Below are 25,056 nucleotides of genomic sequence, written 5' to 3' on the forward strand. Positions count from 1 at the left end.
ATACAGTACAATGTCCTAGGTTTGATTTCACGGATGTTTCCTACGTGGTGAAATAATTGAAGTCTTATCTATATATCAGTCAATCAATGAGTTCTGGGTGTGACAATCACACACTTCAAATCTAAATATTTTGTAAACGAAGACATTGAGCTCATCCATATCATAGTTATAATATTCAGAATGATGATATTGTTACTGTACTGAAGAGTGATCTCTGTGAACAACGTTGTTTTTGTGAATTTTTACAACTTTTTTATTCATCGTAACTTTTTGGGTGAAATGTAGATTGTAACCTTTCATCTCACTTGTTTATTGTAGAGAACACATTTTTATTTTTACTGTTACTAATTTTTATAAAAGTTCCGGGTGTGACCTATGTGAATACCTCATCTGTTAAACCTGTTAACTCAACAATATCAAAGGGGAAAACAACCTCTCCCAACTCCTAAATATCAATAACAACCAACTTTATTTCTGAAAATTACAAATTTATTGAGCACTGCTTGTATACACTCAAGGCTTGATGTAAAAAGACAACCTTTATCACCCTTTTGCATTACTCTTTGATCTTAATCTGTACTTTTAAACCATTCAAGGAAATGTAAATTATTCCACTCTGTAGACAAGGAATTGTGCATTACATGAATAATTATAATCTTCAATGCTTCCACTTCTTGATCTTGTTACATTGACATAATTTATTCATGGACTGAATCTCTCAGTGCGTACTTTAAGTTGAAACAATGACATTAATTTATTAGGACAGATATTTAGTACTACGGTATGCTCCAAAATATACAGTACTGAAACTCGCGCATCTCGAACACGTGGTTGCGTTTGTCGACGGGGCATAGCTCCAGCTGCACGTATTCGCAGTAGTGAAAAGGAAGTTGTGTTGTGCAGTTGTTGTTGGAAATGGGTCTCTCGACGGAAGGAAAAAGTATTCATAGTTGAGCATTATTTCCGCTCATACGGAAACGGTCGTGAAGGTGGACCGAGTTTGAAAAAGGTGACTGGTCTATATGCAACCCAAATGACAATCGTCCACTCAACATGCCCTAACCTAACCTAACCTAACCTTAGGTTTCCTGACAGTTATGCAACCCAGAAGGCACGATTGTTATTTGGGTTGCATATAGACCAGTCACTATATTGTAACATTTGTACATCTTTTCATTTCAGTACTGTATATTTTGGCGCATACTGTAGAATGGATAAGACTAAATGAAAGTTCGGAATTTTTGTAAATTAAAGTTCGTCAATGATTAAAAGAAACGTTTAACAAAAGGTCTTGTCTCAACGCAATAGTAGTGACATTGTGGATTTGTGCTAAAGGGTACGCAGGTTGTATTCTCGGTGAAGGCACATTGTACAGTCGTTAGGAACCCACTATCAGCGGTTGGTCGAGTTCCAATTAGCCTTTCTGTGCATAATGTAAGTTTGAAATAAACTTTGACCAACAACAACTCGAAATATTGATAGCTTATTTCTTCCAATCGCCAAAGGGATATTAAATCGTTTTACGAACACAGAAATAATTATTTCTATTTGCGGTTATTTTACGTCGCTTTTCTATCTCTTTGGTTAATCGCGACGGTGAGGATGACGAACTGATGAAAATATGATTGAACAAACGCAATGATAATAAGGATGGAACCTGGGACCTCTTCATATAACTAGACACTCAGCACTCCACCACGGAAACCGATGTATAAAAAGCAATTGCTTATTCAGCTTACTGAAAGTTTGCACAAATTAATTGAATTCCACCCTTCATTTAATTAATTACCTCTCACTTATGTATGGACGGATATGAGAAATGGACATAGGAGGGGTACAAAACGGAACGAGACTTATGCAAATTAGTATTAATATTTTTGGTCATCCACTCTCCAGGGTACAGGGTAAAGTTCGCACTTTGAACCAGTCACTTCGAATATGCAAGTTTGTGGGTCCCAAATGATAAGCCATTAGGACTCTGCATCTGTTGGTACACTTGTAGCAAGCAATGCATCCATATTCACCACATGTCTGCTTTGACTGTTGAATATTCGCTCCCAGAGAATTCACGCCGTATAACTTCTACCCCATTTCATTTCCCAATGGGAATGCTGCAACTATATGAACTTCAGTCTAGTCTTTGCCACATACAAGCTACAGAAAGCAGACATCTTAAATACAAACATCAGCTAAAGGGATAAATTGTAAGAGGCTTGGAGCCTATCGTAACAGATGTCTTCCATAGGGTTCAGACTACAGTGTTGTTCAGGAAGAGCATTTCGCTCGAGCGCCAAATAGTTCGCACGGGCGACGCTAGATAGCGTCCGGAATTCAGAGCTGCTACACTCAAGCATATAACGCTCGAACAGACAAGACGAACGGAATGCACTCGAAGCCCAGTAGTACAGTCATGGACACTTATGCGTTGTAACGATTCCATTGAAAGTTAATGGAATTGTTATAACCCAGAAGTGTCTGTGACTGTACAAGTATAGCCGTAATTTGTCTGTGTTAGTGGCCCTCAAATATGGATCGGGAAGCGAAAGACGTTGTCAAATTGAAACTTGTGAAAATTTTGAAATTGAACGTAGTCATTATTTCAATGTTAAAATGTAATTTAGTCTGCTTTACTAATACACAGTTATATATGAAAATGAAATAGATGATTGTGGGCTGAAACTACCAATGAGGATATTTTACATATGTGTGCACGATTACACTGATGAACAAATTTAAACTTTTTTTTTCTCCTTTGAACGAAAATAGGTGATTATTTATAATTCGACCCCGCTGAATCCAAATCTGAAAGTAGAAATGCTGTATCACCTATCGTTTTCTCTGGATTTTCATATTTTGTTTTTAATTCCCTTTGTAATAATACATCGAAATTTGAAATTATTTTTGTTTGTTTGCTCATGAAATAAGATTTAAATATTGAAGTGAATAACTATGAAATATAAAAAAATTAAAAATACATATATAGGAACGATTTTGACTGTTCAATTAAGAAATTTCATGCAAAAAAAGGAAAAAAAAACATTTTTACTCACATTTTCAAAATTTCTTTCTTGAACTCTGTCGTTTGTAACTGCCACCAGAAACCTCTTCCTTGAGGTTCCAACAGTAGTCTGCTAACATGTTCTGTACCGATTTTCCTGCATATCGTTTCTCCATGACAGAAATATCCTGGTGAAATATCTCGCCGCATTCGTCACTAACCGCGCCCAAGTTAGGGGGGAAAAAGTCCAAGTGCGAGTATAAAAAGTGAATTTTCAAGGACACATTGCACCCCATGCGCTGATAACACTTCAACAAGTTCTTAACAAGTTACTTGTAGTTGTCAGATTTCACATTTCCAAGAAAATTACAGCATACTTGTCTGAAAGCTAACCATGCGCATTTCTCTTTTACTGCTAGCAATTCCACAAAGTTATCATGAATGATCTCACGGATTTGCGGCCCAATAAATATGCCTTCTTTTAACTTACTATCACTGAGTTTATGAATTTTTTTTCTCAAGTACCCAAAACCCTCACCGTGTTTATCCAAAGCCTTAACAAAATTTTTCATCAGCCCTAAATTTATATGCAACGGTGGTAACAAAATCTTGTCTTTCTCAAGTAGAGGGTGATGCGTAACACTCTTCTCTCCAGGAATTAAGTTTTTCCGTATGGGCCAATCCACAATGTTGTAATGTTTATCTTTTGTCCGGCTGTCCCATTTGCAAAGAAAGCAACAACATTTTGTAAACCCAGACTGCATGCCTAACAGTATACCAATCATTTTGAGGTCTCCGCATATCTGCCAACCATATTTTTCATAATATATCACTTTTAATATTGTTTCCATATTTTCATATGTTTCCTTCATGCCTACTCGCGAAGTTATCGGAAAGGATGTTAAGACTCGACTAACCCACAAAAGAACAAATTTTATCAGAGAAACAGGAAATTACTCTACTACCAGATGTTTTCTCCACGAAATATTAAGTGCCAGTCATAAACACACAAGGTTACTAAAAGGTTCTTATCCATTTGCTAGGAACCAAACGTTAAGCCATATGCGGAGCAGGGTACGGAGACCTGAAACCATAAAACTATAAAATGTGGGTGTTCTGCAAAAACTTTAGGTGATACAGGAAAACGGATGAGATATTCGTTATCAGCACATCTGAATACATAAAGATCACTTAGTTTTATTTAAAGGAGTATTTCATTGTTTATCAGTGTTATTTGTCACATTAAAATGATATAACTTTTTATACTCTTGAGCATAGCAGTGTTTCGTACCCAATGGGACCAATGCATGCAAACGGTTTGCCGAGGTGGAATAGAGATGGCAGCACAAGGTGTGCAAGATTGAAGATTAACACGAGTTACGCGAATGGCAGTGTAAATAAGCGCAAAGTAATTTCATAAGATGAACAACAATAGAATCCATTAATAAATTAAATTGGTGCTCATATGTAAATATACTGGAAAACTAAAGAAGTGAAAACACTGATCCAAATTCCTGTCTTTTGACATCTCCAATCTGTTAGCTTCATTTACCATCCCCTTGCTGGCGGCGTGTTCCAGTCGCGAACCACATTACCTTTGGTTGCGCGTTTCAGTCCTTTATGACTTGACAAGTTTAAAAACAAGACGCTTCAAATAGCTGTTGCGCACCTCACACCACATTTCCCCACTCCATTCTCCGAAGCGACGTTGGTTCGCAGTGTTGCAACCTGTAGGGAGCGGAATGGTCTGAGGATTTTCAACTAAATTTGTATTCGCGTTTTCCTGGGCTGTTTTCTACCTGTCGGAGGACAGAACTTCAGCACACCTTTCGCCATCGACTCTTTTCCTTCTTTTAAAACTTGAATTCCCCGATGGCGCAGTGGTAGCGTCGTCGCCTTGTAATCAAGGGATCCCAGGTTCGATTCCCGGTGGAGGCACATAGTGGTTCGGATCCCACTTTAAACTGTAGGTTCAGTCCCGATTAGCCTTACTGTGTATAAAGTGGACTTTAAAAAACAAATCAATCCAATCCAATACTTTTAAAACTTGAGACACCATCCATTTAGATACTCCCGTGGCGGGGCTTGTGGACTCGACAACATTATACGTAAGTTTGTGTAACTCCTTCTGATTTCGCAAATATGTTGCAACATTGTCCTCTAAGGGGCTTTCCAGATCAGATTGTGGATTTCGTTGAACCCGGCATGATTTGATTTTTGCATTTCAGAAATATGCAGCCAAGAGTAAAGAGCAAGAACATTTCAGTGCTTTATAGAAGAACACAGGCAAGCGTGTTATCAGATTACCTTCTCGTAGTGATTGTACGATAAACAAAATAACCCCCACCCACTCGGCTTTAAAAAAACAACAGGCCACTGCTCGATGTCGCATTCAGGAAATGAAGTCATTCACCCAGTAGTTTCTCTTCCTTATAAACGTTAACGCGCATGCGTAATACTACAGTTTACGATCCGCGCACCGCACGCATTTTCAAAGACCGGATTAAATCATATGAACCACTGATAAACTGATATGAGCCGGCACCGACAATCTACACAGTAAAAATCGTTTGTCATATTTGTTTTAGCTTCATTTTGCTGAGTTGGCACCACTCGTAGTCTCAAGGCCAGACCAGTACGTAGAAGAGTGGTGGGGAGGATGACGTAATAGGAAGTGCTCCGCAGCGATCTGCTCATATCGGGACTTAACTTGTCAGGCTATAGCACCAAGTATACACTTTGTTGTACTTATTTAGAGTTGGCGCGTTCCAGTTGTTGCCACAAGGGAGGAGAGTAAGATTATGCCCAAAACACAAGGGAAAAGAGCCGGAAAAAGGATAAAAGAATTCCTCAGTCGTCGAAGAGCAGAAATAGGCGGCGTAGATATCAACCCTCATCCTCGAAATCGTAACCCTTTAAGAATTGTGAATGAAGAAAAAGTGATGTATTATACCAGCTTGTGAAATTAGAACTTAGTGAAGAGAGGAAACCTAAATATGAAAATACCAGATGAATTGGAATAAAGGATCCACGTTCCAGGGAATACGTAAGAGTCCAGAAGGAAGTCCAGATCCAGATTACCCACAGAGAAGGAAGTCCAGAAGAAAGCATATACGAAAGAAGATTATACACAATAGAAAGAAGAAATAAATTCATGAAGCATATAAATTGAATGTAAATATGAATCAGAGAAATACGTATCTCATTATGTAAATATATAAATCCATGTATCCTTGTTGAGATAATATAATCGGTAAAACGTCTCCATTGGAAGGCATCCTGTCTGGTTTCGTTTTCAAAAAAGAACCCTATCCTGAAGATATATTAGCCGTGGTTTAATATTAAGATTTATGTACCTTTACACAAATAGAGGTAGCAGCCCGCTCGAGGGTGGAAGACTCGAAGAGTACGAGCGAGCGAAAGTACTCTAGTTCAGACATTTTGAACGCACTGTGAGGGTGTTTGACTGGCTGGAATCCTCCTTTTAGACTTTATTTTCTTGAAGATTATAGGGCAATATAGTTCATTCAAACGATTTTCCTATTCATAATTCAAAAAGTGCTGGGCCCGCCTGAGTTCATTGTTACTATTCCATCTCGGTGTCTAGATTGAGAGACTACAATGTAACCCTTAAATTTTCGGGTTCTAAATTACAAATAGGTCATGTGTTTCATTGCATTTGTGTCATGTACTTCATCTGCTTCGTACTACGTCATCTTTACAAGTAACCTAAACCGTTGCATTTTGAACAAATATCGATCAACAGTGTAGCTACACACAGTGTGTCATACAGTATTAGTGAAAAATACGAAGTTTCTCATCAAAGAAGTGCGGTACAAACGAGGAAGGATACGCGAGAATTGAACTTAGTGCATCGCCAAATCATAGCACAGCTCTCACCCAGTGTCCAATGAAATACAGTGAAAGGAAGAGAGGGCATCACAATAACAACAGTAACTTTGGCCGGAAACTGCAGTACATGCGGTGTAAGCCATTAAAAGAAAAGAGCAGACTATCTAGTGGAGACCTCTAGCGGTGCTTTCAAGGTGAATTTCAAAATGCAGGCAGCTTTTATCAGAGGATAGCTAATTTCAATAGAATGAGGCCTTGGTTTACAAAAGTTCAAGGTTCACGGAATGTGATAGTATTACTAAATCGTATTAGGTCAGGACATACAACTACTAAAAGTCATTTACAAAAGATCCGGATTCTACAAAACCCAAACTGTACATGTGGCAACAAGGAAGATATACACCATATCCTATTTGAGTGTAATAGATACGCACAAGAAAGAGAGAGATTCTATAAAACTCTTATAAACTGTGAAATTCCTTTTCCTCATTGTTTGGAATCTTTGATTTGTGAACCTAACCTTACAGTGGGATATATATTGTTATCTTTTTTTAGAAAATGTGGCTTAAGTATTTAATAGAAAAAAATTGTTCATAGCATCTTTTAATAATAATGTACTAAAAAATGTAAGTTTATGTAAAGTACATATATAGTTATGGGAAAAACTGCTTAGCGGTAATCCCAAGTAAAATGTAAATAAAAAAATAATAGCGGTGCTTTCGGGACAAGCTTGTACTCATCGCTAAACCTGGGTCGAAGCCATGGTGAGAAGGACAAGGATGAGCAGCCATTAGTGTCTTCAATAGTGAAGGAAACAAGTCGTTAACTTATTGATTATCCAGAACATGTGTAAGTGTTGAAGCTCCATTGAAATGGGGTGATGGAATAAGCGTGAACCGGACTAAGCGTGAAAGGGCACAACTGCGAGATATAACATAGGGTTAAACGCGAAAGGAATAAGTGACGAAATAAGCGCGAAACCAAACTTGAACACCGCAATAAGATCGAGAGGATCAACCGCGAAACAGATTAATCGCGATAGGAATTACAGCAGAACGGACTTAAGCGCGAACGGAACAAGAACAATGGAATAAGAGCGAAAAGATTAAGCGCGAACGGAACAAGGACAATGGAATAAGAGCGAAAAGATTAAGCACGAACGGAACAAGGACAATGGAATCAGAGCGAAAAGATTAAGCGCGAACGGAACAAGAACAATGGAATCAGAGCGAAAAGATTAAGCGCGAACGGAACAAGAACAATGGAATCAGAGCGAAAGGGTTAAGCGCGAACGGAATAATCGCGAAAGAATAAACGCAAGACGGATTAACAGCGAAAATTGAACTTTCGCGCTTAATCCCTTTCGCAGTTGTTCTGGCGACCCATTGGAATGTTAACATGTAGTACGACTTTCGCTTCCGGTGTCCCAATGGGCCATAGCCCTTAAGATAACCTGTAGACTTCTAACCGGAAATTTCGTGCATCGGTTCCGCACGTTTCCCTGTAGTAAGCCTTACACCATTTGATTTCAATAGAAGCAGACGACAGAAGTTCTGATGCAGGATTTTTCCGTGTTTCACCGCGTTTCAGTGCGCGATGACCTTAAGAGACGTCAGACAAAAAATCCCAGTAAAATGCTTTCATCGGCCATAACGTAAAGTTTCCTTCAGGCGAAGTCAAATCCAGTTTACCAGAATCTCGTAGTTGTCGAATTGGTCGTCTTTCTTGCCCGAGTTTGCGATGCGGAACTTCAAATCCTGACAGTTGCTGATGGCCAAATGACAGAAGATCTTTCGTAGGTCACGAGGGACTACTGAAGCTGAGGAACCTTCCTACATTGACCATTACCATTGAGGATTTCGAAGGACGTCTGGCTGAGACAAGATTGAGTCAACGTAAACTGATTGTTGAAGGTTTTTTTTTCAAGATTAAGGCTATCGTGGCGATTTTGTTTAAATGTAAGTTTCAGCAACTTTGATGCCCTGCCTTCGAGTCATGGAATTCTTGATGAACCACTTCTTTCACGCAACTGTTGTGTTACTATGAAATTTTCCCCTATGATGCATCGCCAGGTTATTAAGCAATATGTACGTAAGCGAATGTCTAATATACGCATCGCATGACAGTCAGATACACAAAGGTGTAGACCCGATCTATTTTTTTCTACATTTAGATGGAGTACTTAATTAATTGATAGTACGGGTATGTGAAGCTACATTTAGTTGCATATTTTTATGGATCAAGACACGGTATTTTGTGGATATATTTTTTATTGTGATATTTCTCTTCGTCGAGCTGGAAAGGTCGATATTTAAAACTAGAACAGAGTGCCTCGAGTTTCGTCCAAACTGTCTGTAGTGATTTTTTTTTAAAAAAAAGAAAATTCTCTAAACTCAGTGCACCAATCACACATTATATTGAATAATCCTTCCGAATCGTTGAATTTTGAAATCCATATTTAAATTTTGAAATTGGTTATTAACTGATTGTGTCATATTTGTTATAACGACAGACAATATTGCTAGTATGTAATATACATATTGTTGCATGACAAGGGTGTCAACGAGGTACGGGGGATGTCATTGGGGGATGTAGCAGTAGAACGTTATACCGTTACAACCTGCCAGGTTTCCAGCGCTAGCAATCGCTCCACAGTTTCGGTGCCAATGAGAGGCGAGGAAAAAATCGTCTGCTGAGCAGCGTGGAGCGAATGGAAGCCAGAAGAAGGGGCGCTTACACAGGCGCTGTTGTCACGTTGGGTCTAACTCCCACGTGTTTGTGTCTGCAAGAAGCTTGCTTTCTATGCGTGGCATAGGCGCCGTATCCATGGGGCTTGGGGGGGGAGCTCGAGCCCTCCCCCAATGTTAACGATGTGAGGGCAGAGCCCCCCAAATAATTGAAGACTGAAATTGGTAAACGCTGTAAGTACCACAATAATTCAAACACCGTTTTCCACGTTAAACTGTGAATTGTGCCATGCTTTATAATGTGGTAAACGTGAAATGTGGCTGGTAGCCCTCTAAGTAGTTCAAAGGGCGTGCAAAGAGGTCACTAGTGTGCACGTTCTTACGGGCTGATGTGCGGAACGATGCGATTTCCCAACACTTTCGCTTTTGGCACTTACAACGTTTACCACTTTTAGTCCTCAATTTTGCTTAAGAGGATCTAATGTGTTATTTTGCTTCTGTTGTAACGTTTACTCTGAATTGCACGAAATGAACTTAACTTTAAATACACATTTGAAATGTTCTAGACCATCAAGTTTGGGGAGCTGAAACGCTAAACCATCATCTTTGGGGGGGGGGGGGGGCTATGACCAGAGACAGCAAAAAACATGACTTATTACTATATACTAAGTATGTAATTATGAGTATTGTTAAAATTTTTACTAAAAGGAGTTTCAAAAGACGATGTGCATGAACTAGGGGGAGTGGATGGAACGTTCGGGCTACAAATGGCTCTCACATGACATTCAGAACAAGATCATTGATACGTATATAAGGGAGATCTGTTTTGCGCTCCGTGGTAGCAGATATTAAATGTCGGGAATATTTTCATATTATGGTTGACGATACTTGTGACATATCCATCCGTAGACAATTAATATTCTGCATTCGAACTGTAAATAAAAAATTGATATTTTTTAGGAATTCATGGGCTTTAAGGAGATTCCGAACACAGAGGCCAAAACTTAAGAAAGGAAGGGAGTGAGTCATTCATTAATTTATTTCAGTGATCAGAGCCCCCCCCCCAAAAAAAAAAAAATTGACAAGTCGGCGGCGTGATGCTGATTAGGTGGTGTTGAATTTGTGCATTCCCGCGTATCTTATGCGCAACCAGGCCTTGGTTTCCCCTAAAGCGGGGTTCAGTCTGTCCACAGAGGCAACGCCGCGTGGGGTCTGCTAGATAGTCCAACGATCGGCAAGCGCGGGAAACGTGACAGGATGTTGTACCAAACGCGGTAGAGTCAAACTGGGTTTTACAGGTCGTGGATGGCCCCGCTTGGCTCGGTGAAGAGGGAAGGAAGGTGAACGAACAAAAGAACTCACCTAATCGGGCAGCGTCCCCTTTGTACCTCGCGGTACAAGCGAAGCAGTAACTCCCGATAGTAGGGGTCAGCTGTGAAAGCACTTATACGATGGCGCGCGTCGGCGAATTGTGCTTTTCGCATTGGTCAATTTAAATACTGCGGTGCCTAAAATATTTTCTACCAAATTTCAGGCGTGTCGGCTGATGAGCACGTGAACACTCATGTATATGTCTTAAATTATGTACATATTAAATGCACACACACACATGTGTAGTATATTTGTTCGAAAAAATACTATGTTTGATTTACGAATATACACACACAATTTACTCTGACACGACTTCTTTCACAACTAAAAACCTTTGCTGGTATACAACCATTGGTGTCTCTGACTTTGGAAGGGCAGTCAGAGATAAATCAATAGAAGGTGCAGGAAACTCCCAGATAGGGAGGGGCGGAATGAGTGGATAGACGCCAGGAAGATCACTGTCAACACCAAGTGCTGACAGGATCTCGTCTGCACGAACACCAAATGGTCTTGTGGCACTAGGGCGGAGCCGATACCTTGCCAGCCTATTCACGTCTGAGATGGTGTGACGTGAATAGGCTGGCAAGGTATCGGCTCCGCCCTAGTGCCACAAGACCATTTGGTGTTCGTGCAGACGAGATCCTGTCAGCACTTGGTGTTGACAGTGATCTTCCTGGCGTCTATCCACTCATTCCGCCCCTCCCTATCTGGGAGTTTCCTGCACCTTCTATTGATTTATCTCTGACTGCCCTTCCAAAGTCACAGACACCAATGGTTGTATACCAGCAAAGGTTTTTAGAACTTCGTGCGAAGCACCCCAATTTTAATGTGTTTTACACGGATGGGTAAAACACAGTCGAATCAGTTGGTTGCGCCTTCGTCCTAGACTCTCAAAGCTCCAGTTACTCACTACATCCTGCCTGTTCCATCTATACGGCAGAGTTGTACGCTATTCTAAAGGCACTGGATTTTGCAGATGTCAACGGTCTGAAGAAGGTCCTTGTGTGCTGTGATTCGACCAGCGTGTTGCAGTCTCTGGATTCGCCGTATTCCCGGCATCCAGTAGCGCAACGCATATTCAGACGGCTTGTGTCCTTATCTGCCAGCACGGATGTACACTTCTGTTGGGTCCCTAGCCACGTGGGCATCCAGGGGAACGAAGCAGCTGATGCTGCCGCCAAGTCTGCTGATGCAGATGGCGACGTTCTCGTCCACCTTTTGCCAGCTAGCGACCTGCAGAATGTGTTCCGTTCTAGCCTTCTTGACACTTGGCAGACCGAGTGGGATGTGGAAACGGGGAACAAGCTTCACGCTGTTAAGCCCACCATAGGTGTTTGGCGTTCCTCGTCTCGTCCCTCTCGGCGAGAAGACGTTATTCTTACCCGCCTGCGTATAGGACACAGCCGTCTCACGCATGGTCACCTACTGCAAGGGCTGGACCCTCCGTTGTGTCGTACTTGTAATGTTATTTTAAGCATCCGACACATTCTCGTTGATTGTGTCGATCTTGCTTACCTCCGGCAGACTTTTAACCTTTCCGGCTGTTTGTCATCCCTCTTGGGTGATGACAGCAGTATTTTATCACATGTTTTTAGTTTTTTGCGAAGAGCTGGTCTCTTCCACCGTCTGTAAGGAGGTTTTTAGTTTATTCTGACTTTTTAATGTGTTGTGTTTGTCTCGTGCAGGTCTTTTTACAACCTTGCACTTTTAGTTTTTCCCAAGGGGCTCTTTACACCCCTTTTTTAAGTTCTCAGTCAGAATTTTAGATAAGGGATATTTTCCCACATACATAGAAGGGTGCGAAATGGCCATAAGTGCCGACGCACCCATAAATTTTAAGTCAACAACAACAACAACGACTTCTTTCACGTCTGATAACTTTTTTTAGATAGTTGGTAACACTGACTCCCACGGTGTTCCCCAGAGAGCGTTGAACACAATTGTTGTGCGTGTTGCATAGAGCTGACAGCTAAGGGGCTGTTGGCCACTATACCCAGAAAATGTTCACTTCGCTGTGCGAACACTGATGCAAGTGGCAATAATTCTTACATTCGGCAGCAGAGTGCAGCATATGCAAGGCAGGTCTAGGGGTACTCGAAAAGGTCTGTGCTACATAGTTGCAAACTTTAGCGACAATTCGCTAAACCTGGAGGATTTTAATGGGGAGAGAAACAATTTCCCCTAGGTTCTTCTTGTATTACTTCAAATATAGCGTGATTTTTGGGAGAAATTGTTGAAAGTAAATTAATCTGTTCTCACTTTTTCAATTCGTATCATTCTTATAATCTTAGGGATTGATACGAATCGAATATGTATGGAGTTACAAGGGAGAGGAGTACATCTGAATTCAGTACAAAAACATTATTGTGAACACTCATATGCGAACCGCAAGCGACGCCACTGCGAAGTTTATAATTTTTAATAGGGGTGTCGGGAAATACCGAATGGTCATCCTACAAACTCGTTCATTATCGACGTTTTTAGGATTGTAAGTGTCTGGAACTTATTGGAAATTGTTAGATTTTATTCTTTAAATGCAAAAATAATCACTGAAGGTGAAAATGACGAGATTTCCAGAGCTTCGGGAAATTGCGAATTCTTTCTGTCTCGAATGTCAGAATTTAAAAAATGTCCTGTCCCGACCCAAAATATTCTGTCCCACACACCCCTAATATTTGGTGTTTTAGCAGTATTTATTATAAGTTATTAACACTATATGAACAGACTGACAATTCACAAAAGCAATATAAAGAAGAAAATAAAATATAATAACATGCTGTGCTGTATCCTTTATGTTTATTTTGTAATTCGTACATGTCAATTTATTATATTTAATTACAGGAAGAACATACATTGATCAGCGTATGGGATAGCATAATTTGTCCTTTATGGTCGTAAGACATATGGTACTGCAAACAGCTTTTATATTGAATAGTCAATGACCTTGTCGTTTACCGCGGAGAATTATTGTCCCTCCCAGGATGTATTACGTGGAAGTGAGGTTTATATTTCGGTGCATCTCCAAAGATTTCGAGACACCACCTGTTATTCGGAAAAGCGCTGTAGTCACTCTTGCCTGCAGTGTTTAGACATCCGTTCATTCACTGCCACCTTATCCTCCCAGGGTCTTTATATTGTATAAAAAGTAGCACAATACAATAACACAACCTAGCAAAGATAACGCAACCGCAATCTTGCGTTTAAAAATCTCTAAAGACTGAATTAGCAACATCTGATTTACTCCACGTGGACTTGACAAGTTCTGTTATTTCTTGGACGGACGCTATTGGTGGGAAAGGTTTCAGGGGACGATTTACTGGACTCCACGTGGACCTGTCATGTGATTGTTAAAGTGAAAACTGATCTTTCGGAACTTTCTTTGAAGTAAAGTGAGGTTGGAATCAGGACGACAACTATACTAACAAATGGCAGCAGATGTCAACATCTCCACCTGCTACAAGGTGGGCATTTTTCCGAGAATATCGCCATATAAAGCGACTTTGAAGTTACCCAGCCTCTAAGAAACGGGTTCCTTGAAGAAACCTTAGGAGGAGGGGGTATTGTGTAGCGTTTTGTACAGATCACATCATCTCCACTAAAATACAGAAGTCTGTGCCCCCTATGCCGCATTGTAATCCACAGGGTTACTCAGTTACTCTCTGCATTCTTAAACCAGAAGGTTTATGGCTGCAGCAACACAATCCTTCCACCGGTCCCTAGCCTGGGCAAGGTAAATCCAATATTTTCCATCCTAACCGATTTCCCTTAGGTCCATCTTCGTCTTGACTTCCTACAGGTCTCTTACCATCAGGCTATCCAACAAGAATCCTGTAAACTCTTCTCTCCTCTCCCATTCGTGCCACAGGGCCTGCACATCTAAGTCTTCTTGATTTAATTATTCTAATAATATCTGGACACGAGTACAAATTATGTAGTTCTAAATTATGTAACCCTCTCCACTCACCTGTCTCCTCATCCCTTTTAGGTCCAAATATTTTTGTAATGTTTTTACTTTTATTTTCATACTCTTAATTTATGTTTTTAATAATAATGCGCAGGGATATCGGATATACTGTAATTGCACAATATCTTAATTTTTGCCCATGGTGAACTCATAATTCTAATAATTCACAATTTTATTATTTACAGGCATACCAGAGCTAGTGGTCTTGGAGACATTTCAAAGAAGCCTTCGCGTGCAGACTATCCTGTTTACCCAGTGCGTCCCCAACTGGACAGAGAGGGTAGACACTGTCTACAACGTCATCCGCACCCTGCTCCTCTACCTGGTACCACTGGTCTTCATGTCGGTCGCCTACTACCAGATCGTCCGCGTACTATGGAGCTCTCACAACATCCCCGGACACACGAACAACCAGAGCGGTTCCAACACTTGCAGCAGCTGTGAGTACCATACCTGTTTTTCTCTCTTTGCTACGCGACTGAGTGCTGTAAATGTGCTTAGCAAATTTTTCCAATTCAGCCTTCGCCAGCGCAGATATTCTGGGTGCACCCGAAATAAGGATTGACAACTTCTGTGGCTTGTAACACCATCCAGCAATTTTGCGTTGTGAGAAGAACATACCGTATGCCCCTATGCCAAACAAGCAAGATACTCCACGTCAAACGTTAGGACCAGTACCAAACTTAAAACATCTTCTTGCTCAAGCGCAGTATTTAATCTTCTGACGCAAGCACGGAATGCTCTCGTGGTCAGGTTAGATTTCTTAACATAAATACACTAAACTCCGTACCAGCTAACTGTAGACCAGGCGAACGAGAACAAGTCTGCGCAAGCAATGACGCGAGACGGCTGAACCAATGAACAGGCAGAGAAACGGGATTGTGTAATGGGCGACGGGAGTTACCCGATTTCCTCCTTCGCTATGCAGCGTTGCAAACTTTTGAAAAGGATAATACCGAACGCATATGGCAGTGTATTTTTGTCTCCAGGTCCGTACGATTGGTTTAAGAATTTCTTAGGGAAATATTAGGGATAAAACTGCAACAGCAAATTTTGACAAGCCGTGCATTTAGCGTACGGACTAAGGTCTGAACCGTACGGTTGGCAACACTGCGCTTTCACCGCTTGATTTCCCTCCTCCTCCTCCTCTGCCGATATGCGCGGCACTGCTCTACAGTTAGCTGGGACAGGGTATACACTTAACCTAAAAACGAAAGCATTTACCCTGACGTCAGAAGACGAAATGCGGCGGTAACCAACAAGGTGTTTAAGTTTGGTGCGATGAGTAAGACCATATGTGGTACTTACAGCGACAGTGTTACCAGACGTTGTTCCTTGAAAGTCTGCTGTACTACATACAAGAAAAACCTTAGATAGAGTAAATGCAAACTCATTGACACGGCAGTGTACAAGTTCGTTAGAAACTGGATCCAACATGGTCATTAGGGTATTGGTCACACTGGATCGGGGTTCCGCTGAACTTTTAGACTGGAGTACGAGTTAAGAAAACAAATGTCCGTAAAAACCTGTGTGCCTGCATTCGTAATGGAGGTGCCCACTTTGAGCAAGACGTGTAATGTTCTTTAATTGTATTGTTCATTGATTCCATTCACATGAAGATGAATGAAGTATTATTTCTTGTACACAAATGTGAATGTTAGCAACATTTGTACCTTGTTGGATAGTAGATGTCACAAGGAAGTAATTTAAGTAATTTGTACGCTTCGTGTCATACCATTTTTGTTATTAATACGTTGACAAGTAAACTAAGAGTGCATTTTTTATCATCACTTGTAAGTTTAGACCCACCCGTTACTTACATGTGACTGTTATTTGGGAAAAACTTTTTTTTTAACGAATCACTTATTTGAAAACGCTGAAATAAGTTCCATACAATGAGTAGTTTTTTTCTCAATTCATCTTTTATGTGGAAAATTGTCATTCTTAGAAAAAAACAATAGAAACTCGATTATCTCGAAAACTACTAATTTTCGGACGGGGTATCATATGGTCAAATTTATTGAAAATTGTCTCTACTTTAACCTCTTTCAGAGAATACATCTAATTACCAGTCACCCTGTATATACACACACACACACCTACAGGGTGCTCGGAAATTCCCCTTACAAACTTCTAGGGCAAGTAGAGGGGACTGAGTAGACAATATTTGGAATAGGAACCCATGTCCGGAAATGTACAGTTTCCGTGCTACAACCATGACAATGTGTCGGATGTGCCTGTGTTGGTATGTAATCGGGTAGGCAGTACATGACGTCAGAAGATCGCCTGATGACCTAAAGTGTAATCATTTGTTACAACCATGTCAAATGAGGTGTTACGTAAAGTACAGAAGTGAATGACGTGTGACTCAGTCCATAATACACACAAATTTATTTGGTGACAATGCCAAGGGAATAAAAGAGAAACGTACTACTGTATTCATTGATCAACACATGTGTCGACAGTGAAACGCAACAATTTGTAGACGTCACGTGCCATCAGGTGATCTTCTGACGTCATATACTGCCTACCCGGTTGCATACCAACACAGGCACATCCGACACATTGTCATGGTTGTAGCATGGAAACGGTACGTTTCCGGACATGGGTTCCTATTCCAAATATTGTCTACTCAGTCCCCTCTACTTGCCCTAGAAGTTTGTAAGGGGAATTTCCGAGCACCCTGTATATACGTCAAGGCCACCATCACATCACGAGTTAAGAGACCAAATGACCCGTAAAAACCTGCGTGCCTGCATTCGTAACGGAGGTGCCCACTTTGAGCAAGACGTGTAATGTTCTTTAATTGTATTGTTCATTGATTCCATACACATGAAGATGAATGAAGTATTATTTCTTGTACACAAATGTAAATGTTAGCAACATTTGTACCTTGTTGGATAGCTGATGACTCAAGGAAGTAATTTAAGTAATTTGTACGCTTCGTGTCATACCATTTTTGTTATTAATACGTTGCCAAGTAAACTAAGAGTGCATTTTTTTATCATCACTTGTAAGTTTAGACCCACCCAGTACTTACATGTGATTGTTATTTGGAAAAAACTTTTTTAAACGAACCACTTGTTTGTTAGCTATCCGAAAACGCTTAAATAAGTTCCCTACAATTATCAGTTTTTTCTCAATTCATCTTTTTATGTGGAAAATTGTCATTTTTAGAAAAAACAATAAAAACTCGATTATCTCGAAAACTACTAATTTTCGGACGGGGTATCATATGGTCAAATTTATTGCAAATTGTCTCTACTTTAACCCCTTTCAGGGAATACATCTAATTACCAGTCACCCTGTATATGGCCTTACATTTATACCTGCCCACCCTAATCTATCAACATACAGCTTCTGCCCACCCGGTAGAAAATTTCTGGTGCCGCCCCTGATGTTTAATTAACGAAATATCGTGTAAACAAACTGATATTCTTCACATTTTCTTGTAACATTAAGTAACCATCAATTTCATCTGCATATTGAGATATTTATATCCATGTCCAGTGTTTACTATTGAAACAACTAATTAATTCTCCAATACGTGTACTGTATGCGCTGTATATCATGTATTTCAGCAGTGCCATGGATTTGTACCTAACACCTTGTTATAGAAAACGTTATTCCTCTTGGTTGAATAGTTATTGGCTCTTAAAACTGTGAAGTGATATATTGTTTACATTTCACTAGGCCGCCATTACATCTGCACTCGTGACCTAGAGCTCGCTTCTGATTGGTTGTGCTACGCGAAATGCAAAGGCAATTAGGACCGAATCTGACTGTGAAATATGCTGCGGAATATGCTATGGCATCAAAATGCTATAAGATTTCTTCACCTTGCACGGTAGAATTCGTAGCAGAAATTCGAGTAAAATGGTTTCACCTATCCGCCTCCCCTGTTTTTCTCCTTGGACTCGTCCGCTTGGCGCATGCGCACTTGCACCGAAGTTGCCAGAAGGACGAATAAAGCTTTCTTCAAATTGCCCAGTCAGTTTAATGCAAAAGTGGGAAAAAACAGCACTGACCGGATACAGTGTGAAAGGTACGCTAGACAGCACACATGTCTCAGTCGTTAGCTACACTTTGCCGTAGTTTCAAGGTTGAGAGAAGGTGAACGTTTTGGGACTGTCGATAAGAACACACTTTACTCCTAATGACCTGAGCTATTCATCCAGAAAATGTTACTTTATTACCTCCGAAAGTTAAGGCAATGAGGTTTTTCGCTTACCTTCCGAAAGGGGGTAAAAAAATAAAAAAAAACTCTTGGAGTTGAAAGGTGATTACGTTCCATTAAGCCGGTAGAGCCACGAAATAAAATGCAGGTAATTGCTCTTCGGGGAGCATAGAAGGCGTAAATGGCTCTTCTATTTCGAACGGGAGGCAATAGTTTCAAAGCGATGGGAATTCCAGGAACTGGATATTCAAGGCGGGTTCAAACGGAGGAATCACTTTGTCACTCACTGGGTGACCTTTTCTTTCATGTTCCGTTACTAACAGCTATGAAAGCGTTCGTTATTGAATGTGCTTTATGAGATTTGATTTTAGCCTTGAAACTAGAATGCAGTACGCCGATAATCTCTTTCAAAAAGGAGCAAGTACGAGTTAGAGGTGTTTTTTTTGCGCATCATCACTTTGGCTATTTGACCCCTTCAGGGGACAAGTCTCGTAACAGACAAAAAGGTGAGGAGAGGGCCTTAACAAGAAATTAAATATGTCCTTTTAAAGCTTACACTGACATCAAGTCTGTATTTATTTATTTATTAACCAGTCGCCTATAACAGAGCGAATGCTCCAATTACATTAGGCATTACAATTTCCTATATAACTAACTAACTAACTCTCTAGCCTTCGTAAACCCGAAAGTTCATGGCTGCAGCAACACAGGCCTTCCATCTGTCCGTATCTTGAGCAAGATCTATATACTCTTTTCCATCCCTACCGATTTCCTTTAGGTCCATCTCAACGTTGTCCCTCCATCTTCGTCTTGGCCTTCCTACAGGTCTCTTACCATCAGGTTTCGCAACAAGAATCCTGTAAACTCCTCTTTCCTCTCCCATTCGTGCCACATGGCCTGCCCACCTAAGTCTTCTTGATTTAATTATTCTAATAATATCTGGACATGAATACAAATTATGTAGTTCTAAATTATGTAACCTTCTCCACTCACCTGTCTCCTCATCCCTTTTAGGTCCAAATATTTTCCTAAGGATCATAATTTCAAATAGTCTCAATTTGTGTTCCTCTTTCAATGTAAGGGACCAAGTTTCACACCCATATAATACAATTTATAGCTTTTATCTACAATTTCCTATATACGATATCATTTACATAAATACATATTACATGATACAAACACATAGTAATTATTACACAAAACCTTAGATAATACGAATACAAAAAGTTATACAAATACAAAAGTTACACAAATACAAAAAATTACATACCTATATTACAAATTTTGAACAGAGGAGAAAACTAATGGACAGAAGATACAAAAAATAAACAAGTAACAAACTATAAAAGCTTGAGTATAATACAGAAATTATACAAATTCCCTATTTAAATAAGAAACAGCAATAATCAATACAAAGCAAAAGTTCAAATTTGAATCCATTTACATGTATACAAAATTTAATTCTATATATATGAGATAAAAGCTATAAATTGTATTTGAGACTATAAATATATCACTCTAGAATTGGATCTGTTTTATTTGTATATTATATGTAATATGTTATTTAAACTATATAGAAAGTATCAACCACTACGCTCTCATCCTACGATTAGACCTTCTCGTATGACCTCCGTGGCCTAGTGGTTAGTAGAGCGCGCTACGGCGTCAGTTAAAAGCTGAGGACAAGCATGTGTTTACCGGATATACTACGTGATACCTTCTATGAATGTCACCCTGGGATGAAAACATAAAACTAACCAAAATAGGAACTATAAACGAACTACAATGACATAAGATGATATTTAGGTGAGAATGAGGAAGAATGACGATCCACATCAAATCAAACAATCACATTTCGCACAGTAAACCGGAAGAACTCTTAAAATATTTAATTCTTCGCTTCCGTGTTGGACTCTACATAACGCAAGAGGAAATTTATTGAACACTTATTGTTTATTTTTCATAATTTAAATTTATTATATGAGGTAGAATCGAGAGGACAGAAAAACTAGAAATTTTGAAAAGCGTAGCTGGCAACACTGCGTAGTTGGCAGCACTGCATAACGGCATCTTGAGCAACAGGCAACCTTGCCATTTAGAAATCATGGATCAGTGGAACGGTCAACATCGTGCATTCGCCATAAAAATGTTATGTCTCGATTTGGGGACATTCCCTGGCCACCAAGATCCCAGGATTTGTACGTATGTGATTTCTTCTTGTGGGGCCACCTTAAGAGTCAGGTGTACACGTCTCGGCCAAGAACAAGGGATGAATTGAAGCAACGAATTAAAGACGAAATTCGTGCCAACCCATCTGACACGTTGCAGCGATCAATGAGGGACCTCAATGGCAGATTGCAAGAATGCAGAGGGACTCCATCTCAAGGACATAATTTTCAAAAAGTGATACTGTGGATTACTGTATCTTAAATGGCAAGTTGCAACAGTTCAATTTCTGTCAATATATGTTTTTTTATCTGATTTCTCTGGTGTCTGGTGGGTTTTTCAAAAGTTCCCGTTTTTCTGTGTCACCCTGTATTGTAAGCCCTTTTAGGGAACTAATAAGCATAACTGAACAAGAAAGTACGCCACTCGTCTCCGGCTTTGTATAGTGTACCACACAGTAAACAATCAACATATCCTTTCCTAGAAACAGGCTTATATAGTGTAGGCCTAAAGCTACACCTTTATAAAATGATTTCTTTGTGGGGTATGAATGCAAAACAATGACGAAATGACTTACAAGCTTTGATCATCGATTTCTCAATAGAATATAAAACACACTACATATTATGCAGATACAACCTTTCCTCTAACTTGGAAAGCAAGAGGAGTTCTTTAAAGAAGGGTGCGAAACAAGATTCCAAAATCTTCGTGAACTTGACAGAGACTCAAGTAATCAGTACTGTTCGACCACAGTAGACGAGACTAGCTCGAGTGGACGAATCCAAATACAAACGGGGGAGTAATGCTTCTGTATTTCGTTGATTATTTGGTTCAGAAATTAATGGCATAAATGGTATTAAATTAATTTCTAAGCCTATCCAGGCTCCATATCATGAGGTGGAGGAAATAGAAAGGAGGGTTCCTATTGTGAGGGTCAATATGAATATTATTTTGGGAGGGGGTTGTGAGCATTAAAAAGGGAAGGATTAATTTAAACCTTCATATGTGGGGTATGAGCCCTCTAGCTTAATTAGCTTACCTTTTTATTATATTTTGGTGTATGGTGTACTATGGGGTTTGATACCATTGGAGACAGTTTATGTGCGTTCGATTGTGTATTGTTCCTCGCTTTCTTATTTGAGAATTGTGGTAGCTGTTACAACGTGAACTCTTTCTGAGTGGATCAAATACAATTCCAACTAGATATGCTTCTCCGCCTGCGTTCCACTTCAAAACGGTCACCCCTATCTTGCTACTGGACTCGTCCAACGTGTTTTCAGCAGCTCATTCCCAATCCTCTAATCCAAAGCGAGTATATCGCATATACGCAGAGGCCAGCCTAGTGAAAATCATCCTTCGATAGTCTTTGTCTACTTGACCGTGCCTACCGAAGCAGATAAGCTGCCGGTTCCAATTACACTTGTTCGCAAGAAAAGGGCAGACGTTCATCGATTGGTAGCGAGTCCGCAAATCCGGGGATTTTCGGCTTACGCTGATGAAATGTACACAAATGTTTTGCGCCTAGGGGATTTCCCGTCTCGCTGGCAACACTTTGGGCGGTTCACGAGCAATAACTCAATGATTGATAAGTGTCGATTTGTCCAATCAATCAGATTTGTAGCGTGCCACGTCCGATAGCGCTAGGAAACGCACAATCGGTTTAACACCTGTTTTGTCGACAGCTGTTGGTTGTTGATTGGAGCCATTTGAATAAGAGACAAAGGAATTTTCGCGCTCTTTTCACGTCATTGTGTGTTTGGCGCGAAATAGTGGTGGTATTGTTGCTTCCTGAATTATAAAGTAACAGTGAGATCATGATACTAATGCCAACCATCGTAGTGTAGTGGTTAGCATAACACGTTACAAACCCTGAAATTCTAATCCAGAGGAAATCTTGAATGTTTCTTGGTGTTTGTTCTTTTATTTCATTCATATCGAATTCTTCTTTGAGACTAACCTTAAAAGACAATAGACATGTGATTTCTCAAAGTAGATATTGAACGTCGTCACTTCTTTGTATTTCGAGGTTAATCACAGTGGCGTAAGCAGAGCGTACGCTACAGCCCCCTCCGTGATTTTGAGAAAATCAACATTTTCAAATAAAAGTAGTGAAGAACTCGGAAAAAAAATAGTGGTAAATCAAAATCGGCTTAAAATAACCTTCGATTCCCATTTTCGATAGTGAAAAGTTGTATAAATACAAAATATATTATTGTATATGCTGCGCCCCTAGAAAGCAGATATGAATTATTAACCTTTAAAATTCTAGCCCTCCCCGCCCCGAAAAGAAAATCCTGCGTACGCCAGTGTAGCGGATTCAATTACTCAGATATTGTTGTCAACAGTGTCGGATAAACTGAACCGCCATAATTTGTATAATGATTCATAACCGACCATCATTTTGTCCAACTGTATTTCTGAGATTATCACGTGTAACTTTCTGAAACATTTGCGTTTTCTACGTAAAGTAACTTCGTTGGATTTCTTATATATGCAGATGTAATTCAGATTGTTAAATATTCTCTAACATGTTAGGTCATTTTGTATGAATATGTGATAAACAATTCCAAAATTTGCGCGTGTAAACAAAATTAATTAATGTTAGAATGTCAAAGAAGACACAATTACATATTTTGTAATAGGGAGCTTTTAAATATATATGTAAACCACTATTGTATGTTGTGACATCTATACTTATGTTTAAAAAACCAAGAACTCTAAATCCAAGAACTCTCAATAATACTAAAAATCACTGGCGTACTCAGAGGGGGGCTGATGGGGTCTGATACAGCTAATCAGAAATTTTGAAAAAATCAAAATTTTCAAATAAAAGCAGTAAAGGATTCGGGTAACTTCAATTAGTGTCTGAAGAACTCTAAAAACGAAAGTAATAAGGAAATTATGAAATATTGTATTGTGCATTCCTCCCACACCCCCAGAACACAGCTATCTAATATTAACCCTTACAATTCCAGCCCCCTCCGAATTAAAATTATTCGTACGCCAGTGGTTAATCACAACGATAAGGATATAATGATAAATAATAACCCTTCGGTACATCAATCGCGCCTGTTAGGCAATATTGTCTTACGTTTTGTTACGACAGGGTTAAGCCAGCATTAAGTCCGTTGACTGATATTACTCGAACACAACTCCAAACCAGAAACGCTCCTTAAAGATATCGAACTGTTATTGCATTCGCAACTTAGAATTTACGATAAGCTGCTTATCGTGGTCACAAAATTGATGTTTTGCCCTGTTTGCCCCCAACCCCTCCTTTAGAAAGTTTTATTGACAAATTGTAACTCGTGTGACGATTTATTTTTAACTACTACGGACCGTGTCTCAGACCGCTCTCATTTTTTCTTTTACATTCTGCTCCTTTCCGAAAGTCGCACGAGTTTAACGCGTTAAACGAGTTATGGCAAGTTGCCGTTCCATAAGTGCATCCGTGCGTTTCGTGAGGTTCATTATGCTGTCCCAAAAGTTGCATTCCGTGCGTCTCGTGCACGGGCCAGAAGGCTGGTTTGTTCAGTGAGAATCCTCTGCTGCATGATAGCTTCAAACTGTACTAGTTCGGGAATTGTATTATAATTTTAACAGAGAGCGATATGAAGCAACATGCACAAGATGAGTGTGCCTCAACTATTCTTACAATGTGATTAAAATGAGTAACAGTATCCACAGTAGAGTTTATTTCTGTCAGAAGGAAATTCCTTCCTCTGGACGCCATGCGAAAATTTTTTATAAACAAAGCGCTGAGCCTGCGCTTTCGTCTAGAGCGTCCCATAAGTCTGTAAAATAACTGGTTTCACCAGGTTCACGAGCCTAGTTATTTTCA

At 39.8% G+C, this 25,056-nt stretch overlaps 1 protein-coding gene across 1 annotated transcript in view; it reads left to right on the plus strand.

The window, feature by feature from the left end:
• The window catches only part of LOC145979948 (orexin receptor type 2-like), a 548,473-nt gene that overhangs the window by 180,161 nt on the left and 343,256 nt on the right, over positions 1–25,056 (plus strand). Inside the window, exon 3 of the mRNA XM_083112891.1 lies at positions 15,058–15,312. Coding sequence (XP_082969017.1) covers positions 15,058–15,312 — 255 coding nt within the window. The remainder of the gene's footprint in view (positions 1–15,057; positions 15,313–25,056) is intronic.

This window comes from Lepisma saccharinum, chromosome 27 (genome assembly GCF_977018435.1).
Source record: "Lepisma saccharinum chromosome 27, izLepSacc3.1, whole genome shotgun sequence".
Lineage (NCBI taxonomy): Eukaryota > Metazoa > Arthropoda > Insecta > Zygentoma > Lepismatidae > Lepisma > Lepisma saccharinum.